This window comes from Pyrgilauda ruficollis, unplaced genomic scaffold (genome assembly GCF_017590135.1).
Source record: "Pyrgilauda ruficollis isolate IOZ18807 unplaced genomic scaffold, ASM1759013v1 scaffold74, whole genome shotgun sequence".
In the NCBI taxonomy this organism is placed as follows: Eukaryota; Metazoa; Chordata; class Aves; order Passeriformes; family Passeridae; genus Pyrgilauda; species Pyrgilauda ruficollis.
Window position 1 is genome coordinate 4,572,891 of NW_024529266.1, and position 24,248 is coordinate 4,597,138.

The 24,248-nt window shown below is 36.7% G+C and overlaps 1 protein-coding gene across 5 annotated transcripts in view; it reads left to right on the forward strand.

The window, feature by feature from the left end:
- Positions 1–3,201: 3,201 nt before the first annotated feature.
- Positions 3,202–24,248, forward strand: part of RIC1 (RIC1 homolog, RAB6A GEF complex partner 1) — a 46,106-nt gene continuing 25,059 nt past the window's right edge. For all 5 annotated transcript variants that reach the window (XM_041486100.1, XM_041486104.1, XM_041486103.1 and 2 more), the window contains exons 1-3: positions 3,202–3,342; positions 13,058–13,165; positions 16,835–16,911. In XM_041486100.1, the coding sequence (XP_041342034.1) occupies positions 3,202–3,342; positions 13,058–13,165; positions 16,835–16,911 (326 nt within the window). The remainder of the gene's footprint in view (positions 3,343–13,057; positions 13,166–16,834; positions 16,912–24,248) is intronic.

A 24,248-nucleotide genomic window follows, 5' to 3' on the forward strand; every position in this document is an offset into this window, starting at 1 on the left:
TGTCACCAGCAGTATCTCCTCCTTCCTTTCACTAGCCTGCTAATATCCAAACTTATATACCTGGGCATATGACATTTCAATGTCCCTGCATATTCCCACAGCTCTGCATGAGCTCTTCCTTTCCAGGACACAATCATCTCAGGAGTATGGTTTTCAAAACAATATGACTGTCATATTATAGGCAGCTGCAATCAAGACTTATTTTCAGCTTGGTGAAGTTGATGACAAGTGACAAGTGGACCTTTGTGTATAAAGGGCTTTCACAATTCTCTTGAGCTTTGTTATCATAGTGTTGCCACTGTCTCCTGTAACTGTGCCTTGGCAGCCACTGCCAGAGCTGTTCAAGAAACTCTCCACTGCACACATTTAATTTCTATACAACTTTTGCACCCTAGTATGGGAGTGTAACTCATCCATTATGAATTACAGTCCCATACTGCAACACTTAGAAATGCTTTTTGAGCCAAGTACAAACAGACTATTATTAGAAAAAGTTGATCACTACTGATTTACCATTCTAGGCATCTAGATTTGTCCTTGATTCAGCCTACAGAAAAGTACCACGTTTGGATCACGTTTGCATTATTGGTGTTAGGAGTTCGGTAGCCACACTTTTAACAACATAGTGCCATCACCATGATTTCTAATTTCAAATATGTGCCTCATGTCTCGCCACAGAGAAAAGAACAATAGCAGCAATCCAAAAATTGCAAAGGCTTCAGCCTCTACTTTTTGCACAAAAACTGTACTTTTTGTACAGTTACCACAAAATCCTACCATGCAGTGGCTATTAAAAGCAGTAGCTATTTTCTTCATTAATGCTGGTCTTGGCACACAACCTCACGTTGATCCACAGGCATGAACAGCATGATCTGGAAGTATGCTTGTTTCTTACACAGCCATGTTAGGATGCTGCAGCATTAACTAAGGAAGCTACAAACAAGTATGAGAAACATGGAGGTCTCTTATTAACTGTTTCATGGAATTTCTTTGACAAACCTCTCCTTACTTTCAAGTAAAATGAACTCGGCTAAATGGAATTAATCCAGAAGGATGATTATAGTTGCAAGTATTCTTCAGTGTGTATTTTGTACCATTTACTTCACATTCTGAGGAATACGAGAGACAATAAAATGAGATGGTGCTGCATTCCTAACATTACTTCCATTTCCTAATTTAGAAAGCTAGCAGTCAAAAACACAGATCAAAAAGATTCAGAGAAAAGACTAAAGCAAGGATGGTAGTTGTAGCATAAAACACTGGTTGGCATATATTTGAGAGTGGTGAATTTGATTTTAATGCGTTTCCAACTAGCCCAACTAGTTAAAAGCCTAAGGTATGAAACATCTGGGTATTTTGTTCCCTTACTACTATTTTTTTTCCAAATTATATTATAGTTTTGTTAGGATTCTAATATATGTGTCCTCTTAACTCACTTCTCTTTTTGTGCTTGTGTTCAGATGAAAATATTTCAGCTGGAAAATTGTATTCAGATGGTAACAAAATTCATATGGTAACATAACCAGAAAGCTGCTGGGAGAGAGAAGGCCTTTGGTGTGCAGATAACCTATGTTCTTTGAAGAGCACTGGGTAATTTGTGCAGTGAGACCTGTTACCAGACAGCTCAGTCCGGACAAACTCCTCTAACAGGCAGTGTGAGGGGACTGGCTCATAAAACTCTTCTGATTATTTCTACCAATAGCTACTTCTGTCCAACACAGTCACCGCCCTTACAATGGCATGGAGATTTTACCTTTAGTTCTCTTCTATTTCATTTTATTTTCCAGTTACAGAAAAAGACTAAAAAGCTTTATTTACTACCTCTAAAGCTACAGCTTCCTGCTTTCCATTCTTCGTAACACACGCTCATGCTCTCTCCACAATGTGTGAATAAAAGCATCTGGGCAATGACAGAAGATTAACAAACAGGTCTTGGATAAAAATAACAGTGTGGATCCTCAGTCCAACAAATCTGTTGGGATAAAAGCTTGTGGTAGCACCTGTCAGAAGCCTGATGCCAAATGCAAGACGCAGCACACTCACTGCGTGAGTAACTGTGCCCTGCACTCATCCTTGTCCCCACCTTAGTGGCAATGTTCACACCGGACACTCAAAAGGCTTTCTCACATGGACTTCATCACAGAACCACAGAATGGCCTGGATCAGAAGGAACTTCAAGGCTCATCTAGTTCCAAGCTCCCTGCCATGGGCAGGTGCACGTTCCACTAGGCCAGGTTGCTCAGAGCCCCATCCAACCTGGCTGGAACACTTCCAGGGACGGGGCATCCACAGATTCGCGGGGCAACCTGCGCCAGGGCCTCATCGCCCTCACAGCAAATAACTTCGTCCTGAGACCTACTCCAAACCCACTCTCTGCAAGTTTGAACCCACTCCCCCTCATCCTGCCGCCCCGGCTCTGGTTCTGTCCCCCCGCCGCTCCTCTCCCATCCGCGCCCGCGCCCCACACTCGCGCAGCCCCTCAGCCCCGAGCCCAGCCGCGCCTTTTCCGCCCGGACCAGTGACGCGGACGCTCTATGACGTCACTTCCGCCCGCTCGGGTCCGCTCTCCCCGTGCCGCCACCGCCCCTCGGGGCCTCGGACAACGGAGGGGAGGGGGAGGAGGGAGAGGAGGAGGGGAGCAGAAGGAGCAGAAAGAAGAGGAAGAGGAAAAGCAAGAGAACGAGAAGACGGAGGGGGAGGATCCGAAGAAGGAGGAGGAGCGGAAGAAGGAGGAGGAGGAGGAAGAGGAGCGGAAGCGGAAGGGGGAGGAGATGGCGGCGGGGGCCTCGGCGACGGCGACGACACCGATCCGGAGCGCGGGCGGGCGAGACACCCGCGGGAGGGCAGAGCCGCCGCTGCCGCCGCCGCAGCGACCCGGCGCCTGCTCGCAGCAGTGACTGCCCGGCCGCGTCCCCCTCGCCGCTGCCGCCCGCAGGCCGCCCGGCCCTAGCCCAGCCCGCATCCTCCCCCGCTCCCGGTTGCTGCGGCTCTCTCTCGTCCCTGCACCGGCGGCTGTCCCGGCGCCGGGGAGGTCTCAGTCCCCCGTCCCCAGTGGTGCTGAACCCAAGGGTCCCGTCGGTGTGCCGGTGATTATGCGTGGTTTGTCGCGGACGCTGTATCTCTCCTTCCGCTGATGCCCCCGCTGTTCCCCCGCCTAGGCTAGAGCAGGCTGAGCGCCAGCTCCTCTGGAAATCTTCAGCCATGTATTTCCTCAGCGGCTGGCCCAAGAGGCTCTTGTGTCCTCTGGAGTCTCTGGAGCGACCGCTTCACATCCAGACGGATCCCCAGAGAGCTTTCTTCGCAGTTTTGTTCCCATCTCAGCTAAGCATCTGGTACTGCAGAGTGAGTATCCATCGTTTTATAAGCTCTCGGACGCTGCTTTACCAGCTGAAAAGACCTGTCGTCTGCTAATTTTTTTTTCTTCCAGAAACGGTTGTAAAATTTGATGCTAACTTTACAGGATATTCCAGTGTTTGTGAAACTGAGCAGTTATCCACGATGTTTAGTGATAGCAGTATAGTCTTAAGAGAATATGCAACCCCAATCTGCTTACAGTTAACACCGGTTTTTCCTAAAAAAACGAGACTTCCAAGCAACTTCTTTTGAGACTGTATGTTCTGCTTGTGCAGTGTAGGGTTTTTTGCATGTATGTTTCATGTCTTTCACCTTTGTATTTTGTGTGTTTTATGTAAATGAACATATGAATATAGAAGATATTAAAGACTCTTTGTAAAACATGGAACAAATGCTATCACTACCCAGAATGTAGTAACACAGAAGTTCACAAAGTTTTCTTTTTATGGAAAGTTTAAAAGTTTTGTGGCTCTAAAAGAAGACTTGTCATGGATTTTGCATGGAAGGTGCTGGTTTAGCTATATCTAGTTTGAAACTGTGTGAATAATTTACATTAAGCACCTTGTTTTTAATTCACATTATATTAGTCTGGTAGCAAAAATGCTGTTTGTCAGTTTGATTTGATGCAGTCAATGAAAACTGTGATACTTTACATTTTGATGCTGGATCCTTTTAAATACTGCCCAGATTAGACCCTAAATCTGTCTATAAATATCTCTAGATCCAGGTGGTTTATAGAGTTCATCTCAGATTACCAGCAAAAATCAGCAATCCAGTTTTAGAAAGCTGATACTGAAAGATGTCAAATGCCAGTCATAGCCTTAAAATCTTGTTTTAAGTTACGCAGCAATTTCATCACATTATATTTTATTGTGCTCAGTAAGGCTGTTGACTGGTTCCTGGCTGGAGTGCTCATGCTGTGTTTTGAACCTAGACAGGTATCCAGCTAGCACATAATCAGCCTAGTAGCTTGGCTGTGTGAACATCATCATCTGGCCTCTGTTTTCTTCAGTTTTTGGCACATAGTGTATATAAAGTGTACACTTAGTTTTTGCCAGTTGTTGAACCTGTAGCTGTAGTCTGTCAGCACAGCAGAACTGATCTTTTTCGTGGAAAGACATAGAAAACAACAGGCTCATGAAATGCTTCACAAGATGTGCCCTGTTGTCTAGAATGTAGTTTACTTTATGGTCTGTTTTCAAGGATGAGGTTCATTAGCTTGCGTGCTTAGACTTGTTTTGAAATGTTAAACATTGTATGACTGGCTGCAGACAGCACTAGAAGAATTCACTTGATGCAGAAGAGTTGACTAAACTTACAGGTCATTAATATTTTTTAAATAGATTTTGTTTCCTTTTGCAATGGGTGCTTTTGAGGAAGCTGCCAACTTTGCCAGGCCTGAATGCTGACTGATCATAAACTGAAAAACTTGTTAGAGTCTCATGGTCTCTGTGGACAGCTGGCTGTTATCAAAAGCCTGGAAGAAAAAAGGATTTGGTCAAGGTCATTTTAGAAGAGAATTTCTTGCATTATTTTTAGCTGGGGTCCTGAATGTGGTTTGTTTTATTTTTTTTTTCCCCAGGCTTTTCTTTTTTTCAATTTCTTGTTTGTTTTTGAAGTTGAAGCTTAAAATCATATGTTTGAACTTTAATAAAATAAAATTACTGCATTATAGAAAATGTTTTCATTGGTCAGAAGTACAGTCTTTGGAACAAGGATAAATTCTGTCAGGTTGCACTAACTTGATTTCTTGTTGCAGAAAAGCCTTCAGGCTGGTGTTCTTGTTAAGACTTGTTACTATCTCAGCTATGTATCAGAGGTTTCACATAAGAATGAGGTGCTGAGACTGGGAAAGTTCTGTTCTGAAATTTTCAGAAATGCTCTTTGAAATGCTTCCAGGTGTGTGAGTTTACATTCAGTATTTGTATTTTTAAGGTTAGTTATAGTAATGTTTAAAACTCCTTTTCACCTACTGTGCACTAAGAACGAGTGGAACTAAGGAAAGTTGATCCCAAAGTGTGGATTATTTCCTGTTTTGGAATCAATATAGGTATTATGACTCAAAACAGGGTAACTGGTGTTGAGAAAAAACAGATGGAATTCTGCTAGTGTTTTTGAACCAAAAAGTTCTTGACTTTTTACATGTTAGGAGAGATTGGATTGTGGATAGGGAAGACCTCTCAGATGAATGATTTTGGTCATGCACCAGTATTGATGAAAGGTTGTTGAGCACAGCCCCCAGATATGTTGACATTTATTTATAATTATATACATGTGCTACTCTACTAGTATATACGTTATCAAGTATCCACAACGTTGTCTGATTTTTTTCATCTGTTTAGAAAGGAGCTACACTGGTCACCTAGTCCAACTGCCTGACCAATTCTGGGCAACCAGAAGTTAAATCAGGTTATTAAGAACATTATTAAAATGCTCTTTTACACTAGTAGACTCTGGACATCAACCACGTCTCTTGGATGCCTGTTCCAGAGTTTTAAAAGGAAAAAGAAAGAATGACATAATACCAAAATGAACACATTTTAAAATTTTTACTTTATTTTATTTTTTAGAGATACAAAAAATCCTTTCTTTCTCCCCATTGGATTCTGTTAAATACACCCCAGTGTGGAGACCTCTGCTCCAAGCATTTTCCTTAAATCAGCCGTTTTAGGTCTACGTACTGAAGATAATTCCTTGACACTTAAGAGCCAGTGTACTTATTTTCATTGAAAGCTTGTCAAACATTTTCATTCAGGTAGTTTAAGTACTTGGGTGTTTAAAATGAGAAACATCAGTGAATTACAGAACCTTTCTGAAATGCTACAATGAGATAATTGCTGTTTAATAGATTGATTTGGGAACTGAAGATGAGATTTCACAAGGCAGCTATGCAATCCTGTGTGTCATCTTTCCTGCTTGCACCTCTATTTTAATGGAGCGTATGATGGACTAGTGATGTCTTTTTACAGGACTGTTAAGCTTAATGAACAAATAGAAGCCTGTTTATTCAGTTGATGAAAGAATGAAAGGAACATTATAGTTGGCCCTTTGAATGTGTTACTCCTTAGACAGTTGTGGCTTTAATTTTAAATTGGTTTAGTTATCTCTTGAATTCTGAAATTCACGCATAGGACTCTAGGTATTAAGAGACAAGGTAATGTAGCTAAGGAAGAAGGTGTCATAGATGAGTGGAGTTCCCTGCCTAACCCTTGACAAATGAGTTGTATGCAGCAGGAATAGTCTGCTGATGTAGTTGTACATATAAATATCGTTCAGCGTTTCCTTTCTTTAATATTAACAAACTTCTGACAATGACAGGAGTAAGTACTGGACTTGAATATTTAATGAAAACTCCTGTAGGTTGTTGCAACTATCTGTTATGACTGTCAGTCAAAACCAGTTTTGTGAGCCCTTTCGAGCTAAGCTTGTCCCATCTGCTCATTCAGAGCAGAATTCTTGATTATCTGTATGCTTCTTCACTTATGATTTACATTTACTCTTGTTTTTCTTCTTTTTTTATTTTTTTCTAATGATCTGATATTGAGTCTGAACACCTAAATGAACTAAAATAAGCTTTTGAGAAAGCATGCATGCCAGAATCCTAAATTGTCAAATAGTCGGTATTTAAGTGCTGTGTAAGCACTTGGTATTCAGACAGCTCTCACAGCTCTCTCGTATGTGCTCTTCAGTCTCTAGCTCTTGCCGTGTTAGAGTTGAAGTCAATGTGTGCTTTAAATCTAAGCATACAATAGCATAAATCAGGGGACTGGGCTTCTGTTGGGAAAGTGATCTCTGTAACCTGGAATTTTGCCACACTATAAAAGGAATTACTTGTGACACAGTGCATAGAGTTCATAAGATATATGAATAAATAATTAAAATTGTCTGCAGTTGTTTCTGTAGTATTTTTTAACTTATGATGGCTGTTAAAAAGTCATGTTTTCACTATACTTTCAAGATTGTGTTTTCATCTCAGAAGTGTAAGCAGAATAATTTATAGAATTATTGTGTGTGGCTTTTTCTTAATAGAATTAGATGCAACCTCTGGAAGCTTTTTATCTAGAATTTAATTGCAGAATGGGACAAAAGATGTCTTGATATAAGTTGTTATGTTGGCTGTGTATTGTGAACAATATGATAGAGATAGCATCAGTGCAAGTTAGGATATCCTACCGCTTCTGCTGTGTTTTCTTCCTTAGTAGTTTAACCTCCAAAATGCTGATCTCTTATTTAGGCCCTTTAGACACTTGTCTGAGAAGGCCACTTCTTTTTATTTGTCAGCAACAGTAACAGTTGTGCTGTTGTTTCTATGAAAAAGATGCACTTGTTATTGCGTAATGAAAAAAATGTTACATTGATGAATTTATCTAATGAAATCCAAAATTGTCATGTGGTTATTTAGTAGGATTTACAGGCTTTCAGTGTCTTCTGTGTTATAAAATTGATGATCCCTGGAAACGGTGTCATAATTACATGCATGATGGGAAAACGCATTCTCAGTTATGACTTTTCAGTGTCAGTTGCATGTATGAGAAAACCAAAGATGTATAGAATATGCCTTTGCTTTTTGGCAGCATTTGCAAGCAGGAGGTTAACTGAAAGCTTTCATTTGAGAGCGGTAGCGGTTGACAATTCTGCACTTTGTTTTTCTGAATTATTTCACAATAGTCCTGAAATACACGATTGGAAGCTGTGTCTGGTCTGCTCTGTTGGGTGGATCTTCTGTTGATTTTAAGCTTTCCAAACACTTTCAAAATTAAATTAAAGTAGTTACGGTTTTATAATTAACATTGCTTTCAGAAATTCATTTGTCACCATCTTGTATCTCTGTTACTGACAAAATGGCCTTTTGTGGTCTATTTATACAAATTTTTCCATTCCTTATCTGCACATGCTTGCTTTTCTCTATGTAACCTTTCTGTTTTATTAGTTTGTAATTTTACAAAGCTTCAGCATTTAAAGTGAAGCACAGACCATATAGTGACAAAGTTCACAGTGTCACCAGACTTCTGTTCTGTTTTGTTGTTTTCTCCCAGCCTTATGTTTGTCAGTTAGACCATAAGCTCATCTGAGCAGCATTTTTGATTTTTGTCTCATGCCTACAGCCTAATGAAGCATTAAAGCATTTGGCATATAAAACTAAACAGAACATTGGTGTTTGTCAAAGAAATGGCTTCTTTATCCTCAGTGAGATGGATTTTTGATGTCTAGAGTAATATCTGGTCAGGGGATGAGAATATTAGGTTTTAACAATTATCCACCGTCATGCAGGTTCTTGGATTGAAGTACATTAAGAAACTCAAACCCATACATAAGACCATGTTGCATTTGTGCTGTCAGGTCATGTGTTTGCTTTTCAGACTTATTAGTTTTCTGCTGTATTTGCTGACCTAGTTATAAAATCAACAATGTGCACAGTCACAGTCATGAACCTGCAGTCAAACCAGAGAATCTGGTTTAAGGAAACTATTTTTTTCATTATTTTATATTCTGTCAAATGATTGTACCTCTTTCCAGTTGGTTAATGTGTCATTTTCTGTGACAGTGTAAACATCTCAATTAGGACACTTGCTTGTGGAAGGACTGTTGTTCAACTCTGTTCAAGGCTACGTGTCCTCTTTAAATAGGGCCTTTGCAAAGCAACAGTCACATTTTAGTAAAGGGTTTAAATGTCAGTTTGATTTGCATTTTCATCAAATGTAGAATGCTTGTGTTAAGATAAATGAGTTGGTAATTTCCTGTATCTAAGATTGCTGAGAGAATTTGCTACAGGGTTTGTATATCTTAATAGATTTTTTAAATAAAAACTACATTATACATGGCTAAGTGTTCTGACATGGGTCGTGGTGCTAACACTTGGTAAGTGAGCAAATTACTGTATTAGGTCAGGTAGAATTAAGTTAAACAGTAACAATTAGGGATTATTTCATCATGGGTTTGGCTGTGGTGTTTTATTCTGTAGTTTATTTAATTGCATAGGTATTTTGTCCAGATGTTGATACAGAGCTCATATTTCATAGCAGAAAGTCCAGAGGGATTCTGAATATACAACTGACAATGAAGCAGCTGTGAGCTTTTTGGTAGTTTGAATTTAGGTGGCTTTGTTGATGGAGCAGTCTTGCTACCTTACGGTTTTACAGATAGTCCAATTCATTTCTGATAATGCAAACCAGATTTCCTTTCATGTTATAATCTCACACCAGTAAAAAAGAGCAACGTTTAATGCTAGAAAGACATTGTTGTGAAGCATAAAAACTTCTTAGTAAGAACTGTGGAACATGTTCTTGTCAAAAGATAGTCTAGGTAGCTGACTGATGGAAGAAGATAAGGTTTAGCTGTGAGAACAAGAAGTTCTGTTTATTTTCAGTACTGTTAATTAGTCCCCTGGAGAGTTTGTTTACACGTAGTAATAGTAGTGCTATATTCTTTTTAAGGTTACATTTCTTACTTTTCTTTTCATCATTTTTCTTATCCTGTAAGCATCCACTGCCACAGTTCCTTTTGTGGCTGAGTGGCAGCTTCTGTTTTGTCTTAACCTTACATTCCTCCTGGGAGACAAAAGTACCATATCAAAATGCTAGATTTTCTTTGCAGCAGATTTAAAAATGCTAGATATGCTTCTTATCTATTTTGTGAAGCTTTTTTAAATGCTAAATTGCAATTAAGACTTTCTTACTCATTTCTTTTGTCCTTAACAACTGAAGGTGTTTACTTCTTCCTCTAAGCAATTTTTTTACTTATTTTTAAGCAACTCTTTATTTGTTATGTCCTTTCCATGTTTCTGGAATCCAGTTTCTCCCAAAGCTATGGTTCTATCATTAATATTTCAACAAGTGGATTTTAAACATTTTAAAGAAGAAGGATTAATATATTGGTTTATTTGAGACAGTGGGCATAATTCATTAGTTGAGCTTAACTACATTTCTTCATAATGTTAGTAGCTGCATGCAGAAGTGTGAAGAGTAAAAGACTTGGAATTTTAATGAAACTTATATGGAGATATGGGATTTTTTTAACAGGAAAAAAAAGTAAAGATGTAGGAAAAATTCTAATTAATAGAATCTAAACATCTCCTGTTTCTATACAGGGTATGAATTGAACATATAAAACTAACAAGAGGAGAGTATCCAACTAATTAGCCTTCCCCCCACACCTTCTTTTTTTGTGTTTTTTTGGTGGGGTTTTTTGTTTTGTTTTGGTGTCTGGTTTTGGTTTTTTGTTTGCTTTGGTTTTGGTTTTATTTGTTAAAATGTATGTTGTATGGGTTGCTGTGCTTGGGTGAAGTAGTTAGGTTGATATATATTCCTGTTTACAAAAATATTCCTGTGCCATTACACGGTTTCAGTCACTTTAGATATAATAAATTACTTCAGATGTAAAATTACTATTTCTCATGCATAAGCAGAGCAGGATCTTGAGCTCTCCTTCTATCTTTGTTAATCCAGACCATTCACACATCTGTGGAAAGCTTTTAAACAGGGGGGTAAATTTGTATGTTAGGGTTTTCCTTATGTCTGAATTTGTGCTTTTGAGTTCTGGAATATGTGGAAATTAATAGTATCAGTGTAATATTCCCTCATTTGACCTCTAGCTAGGTAGCCTTTGTGACCTATTTAATTTGAAGTGGGTCTGCTTTCTAAAAAGAAGCTACTTAAACTACAGAAAGATAACAGTTTCAGTGCAAGCAATAATTTTTAACTAGTTTAGTTTTCATCTGTGAGTTGCAAAGCCTAAAAATATATTTGTATAAATTGTGTAGCTGATGTGTATGCTGAATGTTCTTCCAGCTTGCAAGATGTAATAGCAGCTTTCTTCTGAATCAATGTCACAAGAATTCTACACTATAAATAATGTAATTATATTCTGTAAGAGTAGTAATATAGAAAGAAAATTGTGTATTACTGAGTTTCTAATTTTGCCAGCGGCTAAAATGATTCAGGCTTGGAAGTGCTTTAAGAATCATCTCCAGGTTTGCAGTAATGATGTAGATTACCAAGACCTGCTTTTTCTCAGTATATCTAAGGCAGTTAGGGTGGTTCTAAGCCAATCAGTGAAAGCCTGTGTAGTTCATTGGGAACAATCAACTAGAATTGCTAGTAAGAATAATTAATTATCCATTTAGTGTTAGATAATTTAATGCAAAAGAAGCCACACAAATTGAAAAAGCTGGTACAAATAGTTCTTCAGGTAAAGATTAGTGTGCTTGTTATACTTCATAAGTGTTTATTTTTGATAATTCAGTTCTGTGTGGGTGTGAAATTTAAAGAATAATGCTGTTAGCAGCACATCGAGTCATACTGTGAAGTTACCAAGGCTAAGGCTGCCCATGTGATACTAATTCAGCTTGTTGTTTACGTGCATGAGGACAATATTTCATTGCTTTGGTTTTTTATACTCTTTAAAATTAATAGTCATACTTTAAAATTAGCTTGTTTGCAACTCTACTTTTTTCTGAAAGGATGTGATTCCAAATAGTATGGAATTCTAAATAGGATTGCCAAATTCTGGAGTGATGGACACTCACAAGATTTGTGTGTAGAATTAATGTTTTTATATTTATTGTACTGCTTCTTCTGGTCCATCAAATAAGCAAAGAACAGTACTAAACCTCTGTCACCTGTGGTTGTAGTGGGGAGCTTTGCCTAGTGGTATAGTGGTTAATTTCAGTAAAATGAGTGGTTACTCTGTACCCTCTTGGTTCCCTTTCAGTGTGTTTTTTCTGGTACAATATTCAATGCTCCTAATCTGAATGACAACTGAAATTGATAAAGTTAGGACAGCATATGGTAAGAAGATGAGGGGTAGCTTCTTTGACAAAACAAAAAGTATGTCCTGGTTAATTTAACTTCCACTCCTAGTTTTGGAGGATAATGGAATGAGAAATACCCATCTAAGCTGACAACTATTATTGATTCAAAAGCAAGAAAATAGAAACAGTTGTGTAATATATTTAAGGAGAATGAACATTTCTAAGCACTAGAGCAAGGAAGGGCAACTTTGCATTAGGTTTTTGTGTTGCAGCTCTCGACTGCATTCGTGAAAGGGAATGAAGGCTTAGTGCCTGTGGTAGCTTTGTCTGGTCTTCATCACCCCAAAGCTTTTCTCCCTTCCCAGACGGAAAGGTGCTAATGGGGCCACCTCATTACTTGCAAAATCCTTCCAGCTAACTGTAGACGTGGATTTTCAGCCGGTTCTGACAACCTGTTCTAGAAAACAAATTTCCTGATTATCATTGTCTTTAATAAAATGGCCTGCCTATTTAGTAGAAATGAAGCAAATTGTCTGTACCAAATATTCTGTAAAATATTCCATCCTAATTTGTTTGACAGTCCTTGTCATTATAGGAGCCTGTTTGAGATGTGTCTGTTCATCTTAAGCATCTGTCTCCCTTTATCTAAATTGAAACTATTTCTGTATTCTGTAATGACTCCTTACTGTGCAATTAAGTGTTTTATTCAAATGTCCTGGGTTTGAAACAGCGAGATTAGGAATGACAGTGTGGCAACTGTTCTCCATGAATTTTCTTTAAAAGCACCGTTTTCTAAGGGATCGTCAAATACATATTAATTTTTTAACCTCCTTCAAGAGAAGCATGTTGTAGCTGTTAAGGAGACATAGCTCTTTACACAGGTATAGCACGACATATAAAACATTCCATTCCTTCTAGATATGAGATGTAATTATTTATATTTTTTTCCTCCAGCCAAGTGTATTAATTGTAAGCTACAAGGAACTTTCAAAAGCAGCTTCTCAGTTTGGACCTTATAAACAAGCAGAATGGCGGCCTGACAGCACAATGATAGCTGTTTCGGTAAGTAGAATTTTTCCTTCTTACTCTGGTTAAACTATTGCAAACAGAATTTTTGTTATCAATTTCCGTGCTTATAGAAACTTGCAGATCATAAATACATTTAACTGATACTTGTCTTCTGAAAATATATAATGGTACCAGGGACTTTTTAGATGATAGAAGCTTTCTTTTTTAGTATTCATTAATTTTTCCCTGTGAGATTGAACTACGGTTCTTTGTCTTAAAACAATGGTTAGATGTATTGGCAGGGAGTGATACAACATCTCATTACTTTAGTAATCTGGTAACAAATAATACAGTAGTGTAAAGTTATGTGAATTAAAGAAATAGTTGTGGACTTAGGTAGCATAATCATGTTTGACTTGATAAATAGGGTTTAAAGGTGAGTCTTAAGAGATGAAACTGTGGCCTTATTACTGGCTTTTGGTGATTAAAAATATTGCAAGTCACTGAGAGCACAGAAACGAGGGCAGTGATAAGTGATACATGAACTGTTCTGTCTTAAGAGATGAGATCTTGTCTCACATGGAAATAAAGTCTTGTTTCATAGCTGGTGCTGTGTTGACAGCACTTTGGACTATTTCAGCAGCAGTATTTAAAGTTTGAGGTACCAGGTGAACACAAGAAAGGTGGGAGTCCAGTTTGTAAGACTTGCAATATGGGATAATCCTCTTGGTGTCTTTGGGTCAGGTCTTAACATAAGGACCAGGTCTTAAGTTAGGTATTGTTGTCTTAGTGGAAAACACCCAATGATTTATGGAGTAGGTCTTGTCTCTAGCAATATCATGATAGTCATAAATCAGCTAAGCTTTCCATGGTCCGGTTTTCTTTTGCATAATGCAAGTAAGTAGTTAGTCTAAAATGTTAAAATTGCCTAGAAGTATCTGATGAAATCAATGAAGTTAAGTATTTCTGTTAGTGCCAGATTATATTCTCAGTGAGTACTAATACTTATCAATAAAGTCAGAAAAATTTCTGTATTTTTGCTATGGATCAAAAAGAATTCTTCAATTTTATATTGCAGCACGTATGTCCAAACACATTTTCATTATACCTTTATGTAGTTCAGAGGAAATTTTAATTTTTTATATTTAATTACTTTGCATATTGTGGGAGTTTTTTTTTTCTGAGATGTTGTGATCCATTTGCTCAAGAGACCTTGTGGTTTAGCTGATAGTCAGATTAGCTTTAGTTTCTGCCACTTCAGTCTGAACTTAAAAGTTTTTCTGCCACTAAACGTACAGTGCTCTTTTTGGCAGACTGTGTCAGAATGGAAATGTCCATAAAATCTCAGTTTGTAAGTAAAGTTCTGTGAATTAAAATTGAAAATGGTCATCACTTATAAAATAATGAGTGTAATAAGATTTGTAATATTCTTCGTGTTTCTTAGGACCATATTTCATCCCTGGGTGTACGTATACAAATGATACAGTCAAGCATGTTTGTTATGGTGGTTTTAATGTAAGTTGTTTTGCAGTATACTTTTAAAAAATAGTTTAATTTGGAACAGTTATTGAGTCCTACTGAAAGACCACATTTACAGTATTGCTGGTTTTGTTGTAGTGACACAGGGGAGACAGTCAGTTTTTGGAGAAGAGCGTGTTTCTGCAGATGTGTGATACTCTCAACCCCAAGGAGGTTCTGTCCAAGTGAATAGTTTTCTCTTTTTTCTTAACTAACACATTCAAATGAAGGAGCAATGACAAAGCAAGTTTTTAATGAAAAATCCATTAATTTTGAGCTGAATTAGCATCACTTAATTACTGAAGTCCTGTGCAACAGCTAAAAATTTCAGTTTGAAAGCTGACTTAAGTGGTATTTCTCACCTATTACTACCTGTGTTCGTGAATACTTGGTTGTAGTAATTTTCTGTAATAAAACTTTTTTTTTAAGAAGGTGAACATAAGGCTTAGTATGCACTTACTAGTGAAGTGGTACATTCCTTTTTTTTTCCCCTTTTTTTAAATGGCATCATGGGGAGTGTAGTCTGAATTTTATGTTCACCATACCAGTGATATACCATGTTTTTTGTTTCTGACAGCCCAAATATTCAAAGTGTCTTTATGAAAACAAATCACTTTGTAGCATATGCTTTGAGATAAATATTATTTGTACTGCAGGCAGACTTCGGGCCAGCATATCAGGCTCTATAATATACCTTGAGTAACTGTAAAGGTATGCAGTTAAACAAACTTAGGTAATTTCCACAGTGATCAGGGAATGGATGACAGTGATGGTTAGTTATTTAGTAATTTTCACTCAGACATTTTTAAAGCAATGAAACCTCTGTAAATGAGTACGATCAGTTTGCCAGAAGTCTGTGCTTGAATGCTTCTGCATTTCAACCCCCTCTTCATGGAATTTGAGGTTCTATTTAGAAATGAACCTGCAACAATAGCAACTTTGTGCTTTGAATAGTGTTCCGTAAGGTCCTTTGTACCTTAATATCAGTATAAAGATACTTCACAGTATTGTTTTACTCTTCTTTCCAGGATAAGGTAACTTAGGGGTTAAATATTTAATGATGTAATGGAAAGAACCTGTAAAGATGTTAGAAATAAACACGTTTCTTTACCACATAATACCTGAACATGATATTACAGAAAAGCTTCAATTTATTGTCCCCCTGTCTCAAGCTCACCATTATGGTTCAGATTTTATTTTTGCTTGAAAAAGATACTTGCTTTGAATGAGAATAATAGTCTTTCTTGGAATTTGAAACCAAAACACAAATTTTCTGAAGCGAAATGTTTGACTGAGGAAAGCCGTGGCATCTGTGAAATGATACACTAAGCTAACAGTGTTGCTTTATTCAAAGGAAAGGAAACCAATCTTGCGAAGCAATGTGGAAACATTAATTTCAGTGCTTTTTGTCTCCAGTGCTTTGGATACATGCCCAGCCCATATTAAATAATTTGATGGAAATGCTATTTAACCAAAATGCGTTTACCAATTTGCCTGGAAAATAAATTCATGCTGTAAAAAAATAGCACTTCTTTGAACACATAACACTATTGGTCATCTACTTGTTTCATGCTTATGCCAGCAGCTTCTAGGTATGACTGGAACACCAGGTAATTGATTTGTATTTGTTCCCTGTATATAGCATGAAGTCATTCTTCCAGAATGACAGAACATGGCTTGGGATTGAATTATTACAGGTATTGTGGTAGCTAAAGATAAGTGATGTGAGGATTTTTGGAAACTGCCTGGATGACCAACACTGAGAGTCAGTGCCTAAACTCTTTGCATTCAGTAGTGTCTGTATTTGTTCAAACACCTGGAGAGTTTATTCAAGTACTTCCCACCTTCTACTTTGTTTTCTATGTTAATTCATCCAGTTGATAGGAATTATGTGCCCAGGTTCTAAATATCTGAAATAGCTGTCAGATTTTATAGGTTTGTATGAGTTAGAGGAAAATTTATGATGGACTGGTGCATAAACAGGATTGTTTTTCCATTTTTCAATCTGGTGCCTAATCTATTCACTTGACTTTGAGAGTGGGTATGGATTTTACCTGGAATTAATATAAATGCACAGTATTTTAAATGTCTGAATGAATGTATATTTGAGTTCAATATATGAGACATACATAAAAATCACATGAGACCGACAGATTTTACTCACACTGAGACTAGATATGTATCTTATCAGTATTTCTCTTTCAGACTGCAAATGGATACATCTTATTTTTTGAAATCCCATCAGCAAGAGACAAGTATCTTTATGAGCCAATATATCCCAAGTAAGTATTTTAAACTTTGCATCCTCACAGTGTGAAAAAATATGACTAGACAACTTCTAAGCAGTTTTTATGACAAAAGATACTTCCTTACAGAGTATGTTTTAACACTTGATGAGTATATGAACCATCATTCATATGATTTAGAGTCAGTGTGGAGAAGTTGAGTTCAAGTAGATTGCTGTGTGCTGGTGTGATTCCTTTGGTCCTTCTTACAAGCTCTCAAAATCCTTAATAGCAGGTAAAGTCTAATTTTATAATTTGAGATAGTTTGTTGTGTTTATGATCTGTGACAAGATTTAATGATGCCTTTTGAATAGCTCAGTTGAAAAAAATCACGTCGTAGAAACTATTAAGGTACAATTCAAAAATAGATCCTGTCTCTGATGTTTTCATTACTTAGAGATATTTGTTAAAGAAATGGGGAATAAAATACCAGTATTTTTGAAAGCAAATGGATACTTTTTAGTAAGAATATACAAGTATTTCTGGTGCAATGTGTTGTCAGTTTCATCTTATTTTCCTTATTGTGAATGACAGAATACATCTTACCTGTTTAAAATGTGACTGTGTTTTGGATGTATTTGTGGTTGACATAGTTGATTTTGGATTTTACAAAACTGTGAAATGCCTAGGACAGATTAAAATTTTGAGGAGTAGATGCGTATGCGTCTGTGTGTTTTGACAGGCAGAATCTGTAGTCATGGGTTGGGTTTGAATTTGTCCATGCACGTAATAGCACACTCTCGATTTCTAATTGGCTAGAAACTTTTTCTTTTTTTTTAATATATCCCTCTATATGTGTTCATCATTATGATAATAATAGTCAGTTTGGGTTTTTTTTTACATTCATAAAAAGAGTTAAAGTTGAATCATGGATCTCTCCATGTAGTCATCTCTTAGAAGTATTGGATAACCTAAGATGTCATGTAAGAGGAAAATATTTTGACTTCTTTTTCTTTTCAGTGTAACTCTTAAACCATGAACATTAAAAGAAAATAGAGGGGGTTTTCAAAAATATTTAAATTAAAAATCTGTCTTCTTTCACAAATATGTGTAGGAAGAAATGACTTAGCAGGTAGTAAATTATTTAAAAGTGAATTTTCCTTTATTAACCAGAAAATTTTTTGTGTTTTATGGTTATAATCCATCTTTTGACCTCTGAAATAGCCCTCAAAGCTCTGGAATTAACTGTAATTTATTGTTGCAATTTAATTCTCTTTTTTCCATAAACTTCAGACTAATGTAGACAAGTTATATTACCTTACTTGTCTTTTTGGAGAACTGAATAGCAGTTTTCAAACTGACTCTTCACATCTGGCTTACTGTCATCAGGGGAAGAGGTAGACAGCCTGCTGCTGCAACTTGTCCAAATAAAGTTGTAGTATAGCCTCCGTACATTACATAATGCAGAAAACTAAGCAGTAGTTTATTGTGAGTTTTCCTTGTTCTTTTTGGAAAGTTGGGGGCTGTTTTAATTGGCAAAATCTGAAAACTTACAGAAATATATATAAAACACACAGTAAAAGTTGAAGAAGAAGCTTTGGAAAGTTTGCTTAGAATATCACTTGTAGTGAGTCTTGAAAATACGTATTAAGCCATCAGTGACTAGCGAGACTAACTTTTATAAACTTATATAAAACTTTTATAAAACTTGTGTAATTGATATGAATTGTTTACCTGAAAATGCATGTTTTAGTTGTTAGTTTTATGTTCAGCAATCAGGGTTTTAAAATACATTTGTATAGCCCAAAAACTAAAATGCAAATTCTGTAGATGAGTAGGACAAGATGTTTGTCCCTAGTGTGTTTATAATAGGTTGCTCACAGTCTCCTAAGACTAATGTGTGTGCTTACCTTTAAGAAGATGAATGATCTCACTGAATTTACTGGGATTACTAGCTTGTCTATACTTAGCCCTCAATTTTGAAAACCTAAATAAAATTACTACTGTTCTGATTATATGAGATCAAAAGAAGGACACAGGCATTTGTGGGTAAATTGTGCTTTCTGTGACTAATGTCAAATAATTCTTTAAGTTATTAAAATGGAATTAACTTTTTTTGCAGGTGCAGATACAGTGCACTGCCTGTAGGCAGTCTTACTAATTTACATTGTAGAGCAAATACTTGGCAGGGCGTTTATCAAACAAAAAACCTCCAATCTAAAATGAACAAGCAGACAAATGAGACCAAAAGCTAGAGCTGAAACTTTGGTCTTTCTTTTGGCATATGTTCATTTTCCAAAGGCATTATTTCATTGAAATGCTTGGATTTCACTTCTGCTGGGCTGAACAATACCAAATTAGTTTTCTTCACTCGGAAGCCATTACAGATCAGTGAAAGGCCTTGTATGTGACTTGCCTCATGCTTGAAAGGGGACATCTTACTGTTTTCTCCCCCTGTAACAGTGTGTTCTTGGCTCCTTCCTCTGTGTTGGCAGCAGTGATTATGCAGCTGTGCCTTAAGTAAAGTCGGGTTGTTGACCTGATGGGGAAACTAAACCTGCCTATCTCCCTTTTTTAACCCTCCTTGTCCCCTTCCCTGGGTTCTAGCAGCTTAGTGTGCAAGTTGGCATTTAATAAAAGGGTGACACTAGAAAATGGTGACTTTGAAGTAGCACTGAGTAGCTACAGTGAGAAGTTGAAAAACATGAAGTGGCTGTTCAGTGATACTTGTATAAACCTCATGATTCATGGTAAAGCAATTGCTTGGAACATTTTTACAGTCATGGAGCTATTAATTAGGACTCTTCCAGCTCTGTCTTGTGTGATTATTTACGTATGCTAGGCAAAGTGAGAGAGAGGGTGATGACTTTTGCAAAAAGTATGAGGGTGTCCTTGCATTAGTGAAGTGACAGACAGTAAAAACTGAGATGAATGTTCAGTCATGTTCTGCTTCTTAAAATTGTTACAAATTCTTAATGTTTATAAGTGCCCATATAAACTAACTTGTTGTAAGCAGAATGAAGCCTCTTTACTAGCCTTTCTTTAAATAATAGTGGCCAGTTCTGGCAGAAATACAAAATTTCAATGTCATTACTACAGTGAGAAAGGGAAACCCTCCTAATACAACTTCTTCTTGAGCAGAATTCTTAAGCCGTGCATGTCAATACAGCAAGGTGGTTGTGCACTGGGAGCACACACCAATAACATCCTCAGCTGCACCAAAATACTGGTCTAGTGCAAAATTTCCTAGTTTAGTCAGTATCCTGAAGTTGAAATTGCAGGTAGGTTTGTTAACATGCAGGTGAAAATATTGAGAATGGTTGTGTTTAGATCCTTTTGTCAGCTTAGCTCTTGTTTAAACAAAATGTCAATATTTTACCATAAATGAAAGAAAAAGTGGGTAGTCAGAAAAGCAGTTACTAGGTATATAATAGATAATTTCTTGACCTCGGTAGGTTTTTTGCAGTCTTCAAGGTTGGGACACTGGTAACTGAAATAACTTCATGTAGTATTGGTACTTTTTTAATAACTGCTTTAAAATTTGCTTGATTTAGCTTTGATTTGAAGAAAAGGATCAAATGAGTTGCTGAAAGTCAAAATCACTCATCAGCTGTCTGTATGGGAGAAGGATGTTTGTGGAGAAAATGTCCTTCCAATTTACAGTTACTTTCATACAGAGTTGTTACTATATGTAGCTGTTGAGCAAGGTGGACCAGAAGAGCTTGCCTGTATTGGTTTGTTAACAAAATTATTCTAGCATACAGCTGTTGTGTAAACTGTAATTGCACGTATGAAAGTTTTTTATTGGTCCAACTTAAGCAAAATGCTTGAATGTGGAAAGCAAAACAAAACTGTATGAAAAGTGACAGAAACACTTGTGCAGTTTATAACTCAGTATGCATTGTAGTATATCCAGTTGCAGCATGATTTATTTTCAGGGCCAAGTCTCTCTTTTTTTCTCAATCTAATCAGCACACATTTAGTAAAAGAGCTAAAGAGTGAATTGAGGCTAAGATGCCATTCTGTTTGAATGCCAGAGTCTTTGCTTTTCCTTATCTTTCAGTATTAGGAAATACGGAGACTTTGGAAAGTAAGGTTGAGTGAACTTCCTTTACACCCTGCTATTGTTTGTTTTAAACCAGACAGAATCAAAGCCTAGGAAAATTTATTTCCTCTTTAAAAATGCTCATTTCACATTATTGTCTTCTTTTCTTATCAACCAATTGTAATGGTCTTTATATTCTGAAATCTGGTGTTTTAATGGAAGTACTAGAATCCAAAATTAACATTTTTGTCTGGAGCCCACAAATCTTTTGAAGCTTGTTGTATTAGTAACTGAGGACATTTTGAAATTTAGAATATGTTAAATACTTTAAGGAGGTTTAGTGGGAAATACTTCTTAAACACTATTTTATACCTTTAGAGATTTAATTTATATAAAATCTACTCATGTAGGTATGGTAAGAGTTAGTCAACCTGTTCAGTATTACGCATATTATATGTAAAAACCTGTTACTAGACTTATATGATAAAACAAGTGCTCATGCCATAAGTGCAACATAGGAATATTTATATATAAAAAAGGAAACCTTTCATTTTTATTGCTGGAATATATTTGTAGTTTTTTTTGTCATATTGTATATTTAGGAATGTAGTTTTTCTGTCGAAGAAAATGTTTCTGGCACTGTTGATATTTGGCTAGGAATTGCCAGTCTGTTCTTGGAGTGAACTGTCATTCATGCTTAACGAAAACTTACAGTATCCTCCTTAATTTGTGAGACTAAAAACAGGGGGAAGAAAGCTGTAATTGTATGGTGTTTAGTTTTTTAAAATTGAGCCAGAGTAGCCTGCAGTTTCATTCCAGCTCTTCGATGCTTTGCTCCAGTTCGGAGCAGATTTGGAAGAGAATCAGTACTGGCCATTAGCCCACATTTTGGGATATTTTCCTACAGTGAGCACAAGTACAAAGTCCCGCTTCAATTAGTTCGGTCTGGTTTCACCACCCAATTCCTCAAGTAACTACAAGACAAAAGATGAAAAATAATGTATGCCAGGTAAGATTGTAGCATGTTAAAATAAAATTTATCTCTGCCTGTGATTGCTGAAGGAAAGTGACAGTGCATAGAAGCAAATTTGCAGCTTTGCAAGCTGTGGCTAGGTACAGTGGTAACTTTTTGAGGAATTTCCAAATGAATTTGTATAGCTATTGTTATGTTTGACAGTAAAGAGGTGACTAGCACTATCAGGATAGGGGCTTCTCTGTACTGATCTGTTGTTTCTTTTTAGAGGTTTGCCAAGGAGAGTAACTGAAGTTTTTTTGCCTGACGAGCATGTGTGACTTAGTGCTGAGGATGTTTTTGCCTTTCAAAAAAGACAAAATCTAAAAACTTTCATTAATTAAATGTGGTAATTGGAGAGTCTTTTGAGTCAGGTTTCTTCGTATCCTCAAGTGGAGCCTGCATTTGGGGAGTGATAAAAAGGTTGTGTAAATTTAGAATGAGACCTCACTGGTGTAAATTATTAAGTCTCTGAAACTGCTTTGAAAATTAGTTGTTATCTAACCAGTATGAATTTGTGAAAAAACTAGTTCACATGATGGTTTTCAAAGCTGTATTGTTGCTTATATACCTGGTGATTCTATTCATGTCTTAACTTTTAAAAATGCCAGAAAGACTATCTCCCTTTCTGTAGCCTAATGGTTTATAGGTGCCATAAATTACCTCATCAGTGGACATTTTCTTCCTGATTCAGTGACTGGAGATTAGTATGTACAAAGGTTTTGAACTTCAAACTCTGCAAGGGTAATCAATGAAGTGTACATTTAATTAAATTACTAGGTAATTTTTGCTCAGCATTAAGCTTCTGCTGAACTTTACTATTGTGGTTTTCCCTGTAGGATTTTAACGTTGTTTGGAAAATGTATTTTTAAAACTAGATTAGCTGAAGAACTTTTATTAACCATTATGGCACTTGCAAACTCTTGATGGTGAACCTCTTTAAGGAGAACACAGGCTGGATATCAGGAAAAAGTTTTTTTACAGAAAGAGTGGTAAAGTACTGAAATGGTCTACCCAGGGAGGTGGTGGAATAGTGGAGTCACCATCCCTGGATGTGTTGAAAAAAAGACTGGATGTGGCACTCAGTGCCATTGTTTAGTTGAGGTGTCAGGGCATGGGTTGGACTCGATATTGAAGGTCTCTTCCAACCCAATGATTCAGTTGTCAAGAAATCTTTGCAACTGAAATAATAATGTAGTTAACCATTTAGCTTTTTTATATGGATAGTTGATTAATATGCTAGCTAGCTGTTTCTTTTCTCAAACTGCAGAAATGTGCTACTACCTACTTGTGTAGTAAAGCCTGTACTAAGAACTACTTTTCTAAGCACTTATTCTTTATAGTTTTTGCCATAAACTCACTTTAATTTTGTTGGTGCAGCTATTGTCAATCTGTATGAATACATCTCTGCATCCAGTCAGATGTATTTAATCCTCAGCTGGTGGCTGCCTGTAGTGTGTGGTGGAGAGATGCAGGTTTAGGAGTGAAAAGTTGCTTGATGCATGAAAACCAAATCTCACATGTGATGATACAGGTTTTTTGAATCAGATACAAAAAAATAAAGTCCTCAGCTTTTCAGTGTGAACATTAACTGAAGTGTTCACATGAACCATTATAAAATGGTTAGTAAACATTGTGTAATTGTGCTAATGCAACGATAATGGCTGTTGTCAGGTTTTTTCCTTCTTGCCTTGTTGGTGATGTAAATTGTTTTAGAAACACTGCCCTAGTTTTGTCATATAAATATTGCCATTAATAGCTGAAGCATCATGATTTTTAATCTTCTTCTTGTCCCTTCCCTCCCACTCCAAGTACTACTGAAGAAGTCATTTTATCAGGAACAACTAAGAAGATCATAGCCCAAAAGTAGTATAAAATATTTTACCTTGTAGCAAACAATTGTTCTAGAAACAATTTTTAATTGTCTGCAGTCTTTCTTATTTTTTCAATGAAATGTCTCCATTACTTCCCATTACTTGCATGGTTTAGCTAGTGAGAATGGATGCTACTGCCTTGTTTGTTTGGTTGGTTTTTTAAGTAATACATTGTTTGCCAAAAGTCACAGTATTTTTTTTTGAAGTACTGTATTTTTTGACTTTGAGAGCATTTCTGAATTTTTCTAAACTATTATCCAACAATAACTGCCAACTATATTACAGTGATTATCCCAAATAGTGCAGTGGACACTTAAGTATGAATTTAATGCTAATTCTGTCTCCCAACTAGAACTATCCATTACTAAGTAGAAAACAGTGGACATTGTTTTTAAATACTTAGAGCAGACTTAAATATAATATGTGTTGTATAGCTTAATTGCAATAATAAAGAAATCCTTAA